This window comes from Alligator mississippiensis, chromosome 2, assembly GCF_030867095.1.
Source record: "Alligator mississippiensis isolate rAllMis1 chromosome 2, rAllMis1, whole genome shotgun sequence".
Taxonomy (NCBI): Eukaryota; Metazoa; Chordata; order Crocodylia; family Alligatoridae; genus Alligator; species Alligator mississippiensis.
Window position 1 is genome coordinate 239,042,758 of NC_081825.1, and position 12,629 is coordinate 239,055,386.

The 12,629-nt window shown below is 45.1% G+C and overlaps 1 protein-coding gene across 12 annotated transcripts in view; it reads right to left on the reverse strand.

The window, feature by feature from the left end:
* The window catches only part of MGA (MAX dimerization protein MGA), a 91,102-nt gene that overhangs the window by 55,484 nt on the left and 22,989 nt on the right, over nt 1-12,629 (reverse strand). For 10 of the 12 annotated variants that reach the window (XM_019496539.2, XM_059722960.1, XM_059722961.1 and 7 more), the window contains 3 exons: nt 7,571-8,495; nt 7,205-7,292; nt 6,642-6,737 (listed from right to left, as the gene is read on the reverse strand). In XM_019496539.2, the coding sequence (XP_019352084.1) occupies nt 6,642-6,737; nt 7,205-7,292; nt 7,571-8,495 (1,109 nt within the window). The remainder of the gene's footprint in view (nt 1-6,641; nt 6,738-7,204; nt 7,293-7,570; nt 8,496-12,629) is intronic. The other 2 variants (XM_059722965.1, XM_059722963.1) reach the window with 2 other exon arrangements.

Below are 12,629 nucleotides of genomic sequence, written 5' to 3' on the forward strand. Positions count from 1 at the left end.
TATTAAAGCCAGGGAAGGATGCCTCTGGCCTACATACCTTTAGCCCAGTGTCGCTTCTGTGCCATCTTTATAAGCTTTACAAAATGCCTTATTCTCAATCATCTTTCACCTCATATCAAACACCTAATACCAGAAAAAGCTGGATTTAGATCAGGCAAATCCTGTACTAGCCAAATACTAAACATCACCTAGCATATAAAAGATGGATTTGAGAAAGGGATGATAGATAACAGGTGCTGTGTCTGTAAACCTATCAGTGGCATACAACGCAGTCAGCCACCAAAACCTGCTTGCTAAAGTATACCGTATTGTAGACAACTACCACATAGTGCAGCTCATTCTCTCTCTTTTGGAGAATAGATGTTTTTATGTAGAACTGTGCAAGAAACAGGGCCACTGGAGATTACCTGATGAGAGGCCATTTCGTTATGTGCTAGCACCAATCGTTTTTAACATATATACCAATGATCAACCCATACAGAGTAATACAAGGAGCTTCATACATGCTGATGATCTATGGACCACATTGCAAGAGAAGGACTTTGCCACTGTCAAGAACAGACTGATGCGTGCACTGAGCAACCTCTCCAATTACTACAATAAGAACCAACTTCATGCCAATCCAACCAAGATGCAGGTTATAGTTTTTCTGCATACCCCAGAGAATCAAAGTGGAAATTAATCATCATCTGGGATAGAATTCTACTGATTAAATCACCTGAACCCGGTGTGCTTGAGGTTCCATTGGACTGAACACTTACCTTCAAAGCATATGTACAGAAGACAAAAGGGGAAGCCAGGACTTGCAACAACAAACTTCAAAAGTTGGTCGCCACAAAGTAGGAAGTGAAACCTGTTATGTTATGAACCATTACTATTGCCTTGTACTACTCCACTGCAGAGTTTGCACGCCTAGTATGGGAATGATCAGTTCATGCCAAGAAACTAGACCCAGTTCAAAGTGATGCTGTTGTGAAATAACAGGATGTATAAAGCCAACACCAAAGGATAGCCTGTACTTATTGGCTGGCATTACACTACCTGATATCAGAAGAAAGGTAGCAAAGCAAAAAGAAAGATCATGGCAGATGGTAGACACCAGACATCCATTCTATGATCACACAGAAGTAACTAAACAGCATAAAATGCTAAAGAGTTATGACCAGGGTTGCACCATTGGACACAATGGCTGACAGGGAGTTACTGAGATTATGGAAGGAAAGATTATATGCAATCAGGTGCTCTGAAACAGACCTGGACCCCAGGAGGACCTTCCAAGATGGGTGGATCTACATTGGCCAACATGGTGATGCTGAATTGCCTGCACACACGAACTGGAAGATCAAAAACAAACATGATCAAATGGGGTACTCCAGTAACATGAATATATGCGAGTTCAGTGAAGTGCAGACTCTGGAGTGCATGCTCATTTGTCAACTCCTTGGTGAGATCTGTACGAAGGAGGACATTGCTGCACGACTGAAAAAAAAATCTAGGTTTATGACAAGGACACTAGAGAAGAACAACCAGCCTGAAATCAGAGCTGCTAACAGACTGCAACTGAAATGGAATATGGTTCTCTTGTGATGTTCACTGGGAAATTGAGTAGAAAAAGAGAGCGAAAGGGCTTATTTCTAAGCATGCTATTATCGCTTGCTGGGGTCTGCCCTCGATCAGCCAAGCATCTATTTTAAGGATATTCTCATCTCCTCTTCAGATGCGCTACTAAACCTGATGCAAAAACACCTGGGGCACGGAAAGTCTAAACTGCAATACCTTGTACTACTAAGAATTGGGATAAGATGACTTGATAAGATCTTAGGAATTTCTTGTGGACCAGACACGTGACTTTAGAAGTACATACCCTAGAAGTCAAGAGTCTCATCTAGTCTTGAGCCTTAAGAGATGAGATGGAAGCAGGCATTATGATCCTGAACCACACAGCACATAGATAAAATGAAGAGAGAGAATAGGTCTGAGATCCAAAGACCTGCTCTCACTTGTACAGTGTGAAAGAAAAAATAAGAACAGAAGCCTTTTCTCATCAGAGAAAGATACTCCTTGAGTACAAAGATCACTTCCATTTGTAGCATGCTCTAATGAAAGGGGTCCTCAAAAGAATGGAGAAGAGGAAACAATGAAGAAGAAAATATTATAAGTTGGGAGAGCTTTGAACAGTGATGTCTACAGCCCACGTGTCAGCTGCAATGAACACTAGGCCTGTGCAAAGCGGCTAGTATTCACTTAGGATTTGGCCGCTTCCAGGGACAGCGATTCAATTCGGTGATTCAAATCACTGTCCTGAATAGATCAGCCAAATCTGATTCGGAGATTCGGCCGCCACCGAATCAGCTAAATCTCTGAATTGAACCGGCCCCACCGCGTGCCTGTTCTCCCAGCCCCGTCAATGGCTGCCCTGCCAGCCCCCCAAGTCCAGTCACTTAAAAAAAATATTAAAAAAGCCCTGCATTCACGAGCTCCTGCCAGGCCAGGGGGGAATTCCCACTGCCCCTCACTGCTCCATACTGCATGAGGGGGCTCTGCCATGAGCCCCCAGATGCCCCAGCAGCTGCCGGTGAGTGTGGCACTTAAAAAAAAGCGCCAGGATGCTGGGGCTGGGCTAGGCAGCAGGCAGGGGATAGGGTCCCATAGTCCCCTCCCCCCGCACACCACTAACCAGCATGGAGTCCGGATCCCACTCCCTGCGGTGGAGAGCAGGGACTGCCCGAATAGCCGAACCTTCTCTGAAGCTTTTCCGAAATGATTTGTAGGCTTCAAACTGATTCAGACCTTTTTATTGGTCTCCTGATTTGGTTCAGATTTGAGATTCAGTCGCTGAATCAGGTCAAATCTCCTCCAAATCAAAAATCAGCAACGAAAGTTTTGCAAAGCCCTGAAGCTTTGCACAGCCCTAATGGATACTGAATGCCTTACAGAAAGAAAAAGGGTAGCTGTGCAAGGTAAAGACAAGTCCATTGACCCCAGTTTGGCTCTCAATGCCCCTATCAAATTAGTTGCCTCAAGATCGGCTGGCCAAGAAGGCTGGAGACAGCTATGTACTGGAGTCCACTGTATTTTCTTTCAATCAGTAGCCTGGCTGCTGATCCCAAAACTAGAACAGCATGCTCTCCTTGCCAATACTTCTTTGGTCTTCCAGTTGCCAATACCTGACCCATCTTTGGCTGAAGTCTTCCAGGACCTCTATAATGGCTCTTATCATGTGTCATATGAAAGAGGTCTGAAGCCACAAGCAAAACCACAGCCATTATAACCAGGCAGTATCAAGAGGTGCATGCAGAGTACCTCAGTCATATGGGCCTTCTTGATTACTTCCTTAAATTCACCTTTGTTCTCCTTTGCTGTATTAAATGAGATAGAGCTTCCTTCCCAACCTTGTTAACTGTATTTGGCAAATAGTGCCTGGTAGTTTGTCACCTAAAGAGGCTAATGAAAATGCCTTCCGTCCAAGAAAGTTCAAATTTTAGACTTCATCCTTAGGCATGCCTTTGGGGGACTTTGCAAGGCAATAAAGACTGCAGCACCCTAGATTTGAATGGCTGCATAAGTAGCCAAAGCCTTCCAGAAGCACAATCTCTCTTCTATGCTTATTCACAAGTTGGAGCAAAAAGTGCTGAGGTTTGGAGCAGACTAGTAGTTAGTTCCAGGATCACCGTGTTAATAAGGAGGACAATTCTTGCTGGCTAGTTTACTGGATAAATGTAAGCACAATATTTAGGCTCCCTACAATACAGGACAGTCCTGGAAAGCTTTGTAGTCACTCACCAGTGTAGAATCTGATATCACAGCTTCATCTGGCAATTAAGATGTAGTAATTCCTTCACTGTCTCCAGCTCAGAGGGATCTATATCTGGTCCTGGGTAGGCAAGCCTGGTTAATGATACCACTAAAGAATAGGCTCTTCTTCTGGAACATGGAAGGAATTGCTCCTGGATGTAAAAGATAATGGTCCTCAGTAAGGCTAATGTGACTAAGATGGCGTGCCCTGCCATAAAGACATTGACCCGGCTGGAACCAACTGATCCTGTCCTACTCACAATCCATCTGGGGCAGATGTCTAAATGGGAGCTACATGGTACTTGGCTTATGGTAGACAAAAGGGATCCTTGCTCAGCACTGGCAAAAACATCTCCTCTGAACAGCGGCTTTGGAACCCAATATGCTGGTTCTGGTCTTCAGTGAATGGAGCATCCCTGGAGGGGATGTACATTTTTCCATGGCATTTCAGGACCCTGTAGATCTCCACCATTTTTATTAATACCAAGGTCAGGACTGGATCTTTTGTTTCCTGTGCCTTGCCAATTCCAATTGAGGACTTCAAGAACTCAAGTCCAGATGCTGAAAAATGTATTGGGGTCCCAACTCCAACAAAAATAAATTTAGGCACTTTAATACATTTGAGAATCTGGACCAATGTTTTGTGAAGACTCCTTCTTATTGGGAGGCATGTTTCAGCTCTCTCAAGCTCCATGATTTGGCACTGCCTTCATGTATGCGCACCTGTAGTGATCCTAGCACCTGGCCAGTCAGGCCATGGACAAATGTAACATTTCAAATGCTCCAAATGTCTCTAAAGTGCTCCAAGAAGAAGAGTACTGCCTCATTCAGGGTTAGTTTGAGCTGCTTTAACTTTATTTGTATAATTCCCTGCTTCTGCACACACAACTGTTAGAACATAATGGCTACTGTTCTAACAGCACTGTTGCGCCCCCTCCCCTTCTGAAATTGATTCAAGTGTATGGTTGTTCATGCCCTTTGAAGCACTTCACTGCGAAACATTCATGTTAAGGCTTGGGCCTGCCACTTGGACAAGATAGGGAACTGCTAGATCCTCCAGCATTCCACAGTACTATGGCTTTTCAGTCTGTGTCAGGAACATTGATCCTAAGATGATTGGCAATGTTGAGGAGTTTGCTAATGTTGAGATGATTGTCATAAATCCCCTCCAAATATACACACAGCTCTGTGAGAAGAGAAGGCTCTCCATCATCTTTTTGCTGTCCAATCCTGAGGTCCATTATATACTCAAAGAAACACTACCAGAAACTGGTATTTTTGGGTTTGTTCTTTTACAGACCCAGAAATTATGGTTAGAAGTAACCCTCCAACTTTAGCACACGTAGCTTAAAGCAAGCATCTTTGGATTTTCAGATCCTGGGAAAAAACAACCTAGATACAGAGCATCTACCTAGAATGTGACTACCTGCTAAGCCAAAGATAAACTAGTTATGTCCTCCCTTAGCACTGAGACCAAGCAAGCCTTAAAACATGGGGAATAGGTATCCCAAGTATACCTGTATCTGAAGTACTTTCATCCTGGTACCAAGGGCCTGCTAACATTATACATAGTAAGTTTAACTTGCTTTCCCTTCACCAATACAGTAACAATAGGTGCTACATAAACCGCAAACAGTACAATATTTTTTGTTTATTTTTAGCTACCACATGGATCATACTTTACACGTAGCATCTGCTTTGATACTTGTAACCAGTGATCCTATCAAGTTCCAAAATCACAAGTTTGGAAAGGGTCCCAGAAAGTAATACTGCAAAATTTTTAGCCAATTTACAAGCCAGCTATCACACTATTTTACTGCTTTATTACCTAGATACACAATGCAGGCTGGATTTGGAAACTGGTGTCATGACAAAGGTGAAAACGCATGTTTATATAAAAGTGGCCAATGTTCTTTTTCTTCTTTTTTAATTTTTTTTATTTTTGGAATGAGGTTGTGTCATGAGTCAGGGCAGCAGGCAGGCTCAACTGCCTCCAGCTATCAAGTGTGCCTGGCTGTCAGCAGCTTAAATACTCCCAGCAGGCCCCAGTCACATGCATGGACATGGCTGCCTGCTCTTTCAGAAGCTCTTTCAATTCCCAGAAGGCTACTCAGGACAGATGCATATTTAGCCCTGGGATTCTGACTCCTAGTTCTTACCTTTGATCCTCATGTCCTAGTTCCTGTCTGTTTCCACAGTCCTATGTCCTACTTGTTTATACCTGATTTCCTGTTCCCTGAGCCCTGGTTCTTGGCTTCTTCCTAGCTTTATCCATGTGCCTGATTCCTGCCTTGCTGGCTCCTTCCTCCAGACCCCTGTGATTCCAGACTCCTGTTCAGACATCCAGCTCCTAGGGCCTGGCTTAGTGTTGCTTGGTGATCACCCATCTCCCAGGTCCATACAGCTCCTGCCTCCTGTTCTGAACCCCACAGTCAGCTTTTGGATTTATCCAAGTGATGACCTATCTCCTGATCCACTAACTATTTGGGAACAGTGATTCCCTGACCTTGTCTGTCCCTGATCCTCTAGGCTGTGACCTTCTAGGGTTCAAAACTGACTGTTTAATGTCCCAGTCATACCCCGACAGGCTGCTTGAAAAACTTGATGTCTAGGGAGAAGTAGTAAGTCAGATACTCACTAGATGCCATCTCACCGCTAGAGATGGTAAAAAGAAACTGAGGAAGGGCTGCACCCAGTTTTGCCCTCGTACAAGGGACCAAGGCAGTAGGATCCACGCTTTTGGCCTCTTCAGTGCACCAAGGTCAGGTTTCCACTGGGTTAAGGCAATAGGAGGAAAAAAGTCCCTGCCCTGAGAGGTGTAACATACACACACACAAAAAACAAACCTTCCTGAAGACTAGGATGTATCACTTGCTTGTGCCTCAAGGACTTTAGATCTTCCATGAGTTCTTTTTCAAGCTGGCATATTCGTGCTTCGCAATCTGCTCAGGGATTATATTATGACACAAAAAAGATGTTATTGCATGTACATGAAATAGCACTTACCATCTCATGTACACACTACATTGTTTATTTAAATTAGCAATGGCCAAGTGCCCCAAAAGTCCAAAGCATAAGACAGTCTCTCTCTACTAATCAGCCACTGCCACCCAGTATCATCAAATCCTATCACCAGTGATATGCAACAATAATGAATTTGGCAGCAGCTCCTGTGGGCCAAACCTGTGGAGCCAGCACTAAGCCCGACTCTTGCCCCTTGTCCAAGTGCCGCCACAACTCCCATCACCAGTGCCCCCTTTAACTCTGCACCCAAGGCTCACATACTAAATACCCTGGCTGCTTGTGCCACATGTGGTCATCACTGATTTAAAGAATCCTCTATGTCCTTATACATTCCTCTTAGTATAAAATAAACAACCTTCTCCATTTTCAGATGCGAGAGAGGTACCTGGATCACTTGAAGTTAGCATGGGGGTCCGTACACTCTGTGACTCTTCTCCTCCAGCTCTATCAACAGTGTGAATATCAAGTGCTTCCTACATGCAAAGAGAACTTCAAATAAATTTAAAGTGCCTTAAGCTAAAAACACTAATCGAGAAACAGACTGGAACTTTATGACACTGAAGGCTGAGTACTAGAGACAATTTGCAATGCCAGCACTGCAATTTTAAAAACAAAAAAATCCCCTGACCTGAGTTCAGGGATGCCAAAAAGATGAATTTTCAGCTTGTGACCATTTATAAGCTAAGGGAGCAATTACCCCATCCTTTTTACATTAATTTTTATGAAGGAGACTGAAGGAAGAGTAGTTTACCTTTGATGCAAAGGACACAAAGAGAACTCCATCCACATCCTCAAGATCTGGCTTAACATCTGGAAGGATATTTCCTGGTCCAAGAGAAGCATTCTTGCTTGTCACTGCGGTCTTTCCCAGGTTTTTAGGGGGTCGTCCAGCCTTGGAGATCTTCAGCTTCCGCGGCCTTCCTCTTCTACTTGGGCCTGATGACACAGAGTTTTGATTAGTACCAGTGCTCTTCTGGGACATGGAATTCTTTAATACTCTTGTTTTTTTTCTTCCAGTGACATGTTTAGCTGAAAAAGAGCTACCTGCAGAGCCCCTGGGATTGAGATTAGAGGATTTAGATATGGTCCATTGTCTCTCTTTGACTGAATAGTATTTCTGTAGCACTTTGTTTCCAGGAGACATTTTTCTCACAGCTACTTTCTCAGTTTCCATGGCCATGCCTAAGCAAGAACCCTTGTGATTTTCAAAATAGGCAGGCAAGGAATCTAGTATTGCACTCAAAGAGGATTTATCTTTCTTACATGAGAGCATGGTCTCTGGCAGCTCAGAGATTTTCACTGTACTCTTAGTGACTGAACAGGGCTCCAAATAAACTACTGGCATCTTCCCACTATCGAATTTTAACATTTTGGCTTTAGCAACACCTGAAGGGCTGGTTAGTATCCGTTTCCTGGACCTGGCGTCTGCTTCTTTTCCATCGAGCTCGCTGTGTTTCCTTAGTTGTTTCTCTAGTATGGGGTCATCATCACTGTTGGAATACTCATCAGTTTCCTCATCTGTATCTTCCTGTTTCACGGTTACTCCTTCTATGCATGCACTTGACCCATAATCATAGTCATCCACTGGCTCCTCTTTAACAACTACATTGAAATGTCCATTTGGGTCCACCGGAGATGCCACTCGGGAGCTGCTTTCATAACTGCTAGCGATGGGACTGGAAAAAAGGAGTAAACAAGGAATTTGAAACACACAAACATAAGACACAAAATTCAGAAGTTATCCTCTTCTAGTTGTATTTTCCTTCGCTAAAAGGAATCATTCAGTACTACAAGGTTATTGCTGTTGGATCCTACTTTAAACAGGACAGTTTCTTTTCTTTTTTAGGGTATCACCACCTCCCATAATCTTCAAATCTCTTTTGTACTTCAGAACAGTACCAAGGTTGGTAGAGTTTGCTAGTGACCTCCAAGTAAAAGCTGGTGGTTAGGAAAAGATTTCATTTACATGTTTACAGTTTTTGAACAATAGCAAGCATTCAAGGAATATTCTTAGTATGTCACCTTGTTTAAGGTTTTTCATCACCAAGAATGCAATAACTGTTCCCTTCCCTCCTATTGTTAAAATCACATCTAAACTTTTCTACATGGGAAGTTAAGAAACAATTAAAACTCTGAAGTCAATGCAATGTAACTTATGTGCATTAAACATTAGTGTTAGGGCTATGCAAAGCTTCGCTAGCCAATTTGATTTGGAGGAGACAGCCTGATTCGGCAGCCAAATCTCTGAATCCTAATCAAACTGGGAAACCAATTAAAAGGTCCAAATCGAATTGGAAGCCTCCAAATCGATTCAGAAAAGATTTGGCACTGCTTTGGAAATGTGGCCATAGACTAAACAGGCAGCAGTCCTCACCATGCTGGACACAGCTATCCCAAGCTGTTAAGTCTGTTGTGGTGAGTGGAGGGGGGAGGGAAGGGGCATGGAGAGCAGATCAACGGCCCCTCAGCAAGGGAGGGATTAGGGTTGGGGCTGGGACAAGCTTCCCAGCTATGACAGGGGGGCACGAGACTCGGGGGGGGGGGGGGGGGGGGGGGGGGGGGCAGGATGCGGACATGACAGTGCTGGTAGCAGGGGCTATGCCATGCTGCCACATGCCCAGCCAGAGGAGTGGGCGCGATGCAGGTGTGGTTCGCTCCAAGCAGAAGGGGACAAGCGGCAGCAGAGCACAGCCCCGCTCCCAGCACTGCTGCACCCATGCCCCCCTGCCCTGGCTGGGCAAGCAGCAGCAGGGCATAGTGTAGGATGCAGGTGTGGCAGTGCTGGGAATGGAGGCTATGCCTTGCTGCCACTTGCCCCTTTCCGCTCTGAGGAAGCTGCGCCTGCATTGTGCCCCCCTTCCCTTTGCCCCAGCTGGGCAAGCTGCAGCAGGGGATAGCACTGCCGCACCTGCATCCCACGCTTCCCCACCTAGGCTTGACGCAGCCACAGCCCCAATCCCTCCCTCGCTGTGGAGGCGCTGATCTGCCCCCCACCCCCACACCTCTCCCCTCCCCTTTCCACCTACCACAGCAGACTTAGCAGCTGGAGGCAGCTGTGTCCAGCATGGTGAGGACTGATGCCTGTTTAGTCTATGGCCAAATCTCTGAAGCAGCACTGATTCTTCGGATCCGATTCAGCCGAATCGAATTCGGACAGTGATTCAAATCTCTGAATCAAATCACTGTCCCTCCGAATCGACCAAATCTGAAAGAAATACTTGCCGCTTTGCACAGGCCTAATCAGTGTGAACAACTTTATGCAGAAGTGACCTTCCTTCATTGTGCTCATTGTGCCATTTTATTTCTGAATATAAGCCTCCACTTAGGCATAAATTAGTGCCTTATGTGCATTAACTTCAGTTTTAGTTCGCTAATCTTAACTTTGAGTGTGTCCTTGCAGACAACCCCTAAATGTAACTGGTGTTTTAACATTACCCATAAGAAATCTCGCACTACCTGCAAGTATGAAAGCCACTGGGCTACTCTCAGTTCTACACTCAGTTCACCAATGCAAGTTTAAAGTAACTCAAATGATGTTGAGCTAGAGATTAAGTCAACTGACTACATGAATTTAACCAAGTGCCAGCCAGAGACAGAAGTATCTGGTCCACAGTTAGACATTACAAACCTAACTGTAGGTGCAATCCCACCCTTATCCAATGGGTTGTCCTGGGACAGACAAATATTTCTAGGGGTGCACCGATAGAGATTTTTGGGAATGATAGCAATAACCGATTTTTAAGGAAGCATATTGGTCGATACCGATCCCATTTCCAATACAGCATGGAGAGCTGTGTGTAGTTGGTAAGTTGGTTGTGGTGGAAGGGGAGGGGGGAGGGAAAGGGTGTGGGGGCAGATCAAGGCCCCCTGCAGTGTGGGAGGGAGGCAGGGGCTAGGGCAGGCACTGCCCAGCAGCGTGGAGCACGCATGGGACACAGCTGTGACTCATCGGGGGGGGGGGGGGGGGGGGAGGAGGTAGGGAAGCTCCTGCCACTGCATGTACCACAGGAGGGCATGGGGGGGCACATGCCCCCAGATCTATACAGGGTGGGGCCATGCTGGGCTCTTCCCAGCAATAGGGCAGGGGATGGGCTGGGCTTGAGTTAGGCAGCAGCAGCACTAGAAAGGGGCTACGGGTGGGGGAGGGGTGTAGCCACCCCAAAATTTGCCATAACCCCAACTCCTCTCCCAGCACCACTGCTGCCTGCTCCAAGCACACCCCGGCCGAGCCCCCTGTTGGGAAGAGCTCAGCACATCCCCGGCCCACAGCTGCAGCCTGCCCTGCCCTGTGCAGATCTGGGGGCACATACCACCTCCCCCCGCAGGGTGTGCGCAGCGGTGGGAGCTGCCCCCCCCTCCACACTCCCCGGACAAGAAACGGTTCCCTCCTGCACCCGCCCAACCCCAGCTGGGCAGCGCCTGCCCCTGCCCCAGCCCCACTCCCTCCATCACTGATGAGCCCCTGATCTACCCCCCACACGCCCCTTCCCTCCCTGTCCACAACTGACTTACCAGCTGGATGCAGCTCTCCAAGCTGCGGATCTACGTTCCTCGCCGCCTACATGCTGCGTGCATACACGGGCTGTTTATTGGCCACATCAGGCTGATTTCCAATACAGCAAATTTTCATTATATCAATACCAATTCGATATCGGACCTGTGTGTCTGTACACCTCTAGATATTTCATCCATTTTGCTATTACTGCCAAAATCTGGCAGTAAGCTATGGAAATGAAGCATAGCTGAAAAGCATATGCAGGAGTGGAAACAGATATTAAGCAACATAAATTTCAGAGAATAATATGCTGAACTTCATCACTAAACCTAGCCCGCAATTATTTATAGCCCAAGACTAATATTTAGTTTCTTTTTGTTTTGTTTTTTAAATGCATTTTCAGGGAAAATGGCAGTGCATGGACTTTTCAGACCCAACTTTTCTGGGTATAAATAATGTGTTTATGTAGCCCAGCTTTTTATGAATAATAATTACTGCTTAGCATCTTTAAAAGATAACAAATTGATGATTTTTCCCTGCAACAGTTTCCCCATCCCAATTAAGGATTAGCACTATGCTCTACCCCAGGTTAATATCGTAACCTAAAAGTGTACCACATTTTTTAAATTCCTGATAATGCACCACAAGGGGTGAAACAGTCATCATCTGAACACACAAAAAAAAATGGTCAATTAATTTATATGCCTGATACAGAGCAATTCTCCCCCCCGCCCAATAAACCCTCAATATTTTGCTCTTGCATATACGCCATCAAGAATGACTGCTGTAAAACAAGTCCAAATTACCCCCAAGAAAGTTAAGGAGAAGCAGGAGTGACACCATGAATGAACTGGTGGGAAGTAGTACATGCAGGAAAAGAATTGAGCATGGGGAATCATCATCAGAGAAGATGACCAACTGACTACTTCAGTAAAAGGATGGAAAAAGATCTTTCTGAGCAAGTAAAGTTAGAAAAACAAACACGAAGAAGGAAAAAACACCCCACAAAAGGATGTAAGGGAACATAAGGAAATCAAAAAAAGCATGTTCTACAAACAATAGGAAAAGAGAGTCAACATAACCCAAGGCAGAAGGAAGAGAAAACATAACAAAACTACCCTCCTGTTGAGTGCTTTAAGTCAAACAGAAACATGATTGGCAACCCTACAGTAAATACCAATACACCATCACTGTATTTGTTAAAAAGTATGCTACAATGTTTTTGGCAATTGGATGGTATTTGGGTTGGTATGCTTAACTGTTATTAGGAAAAATTTCCAAATCCTAGATTATTATTCTATTACCAGAAATTGGC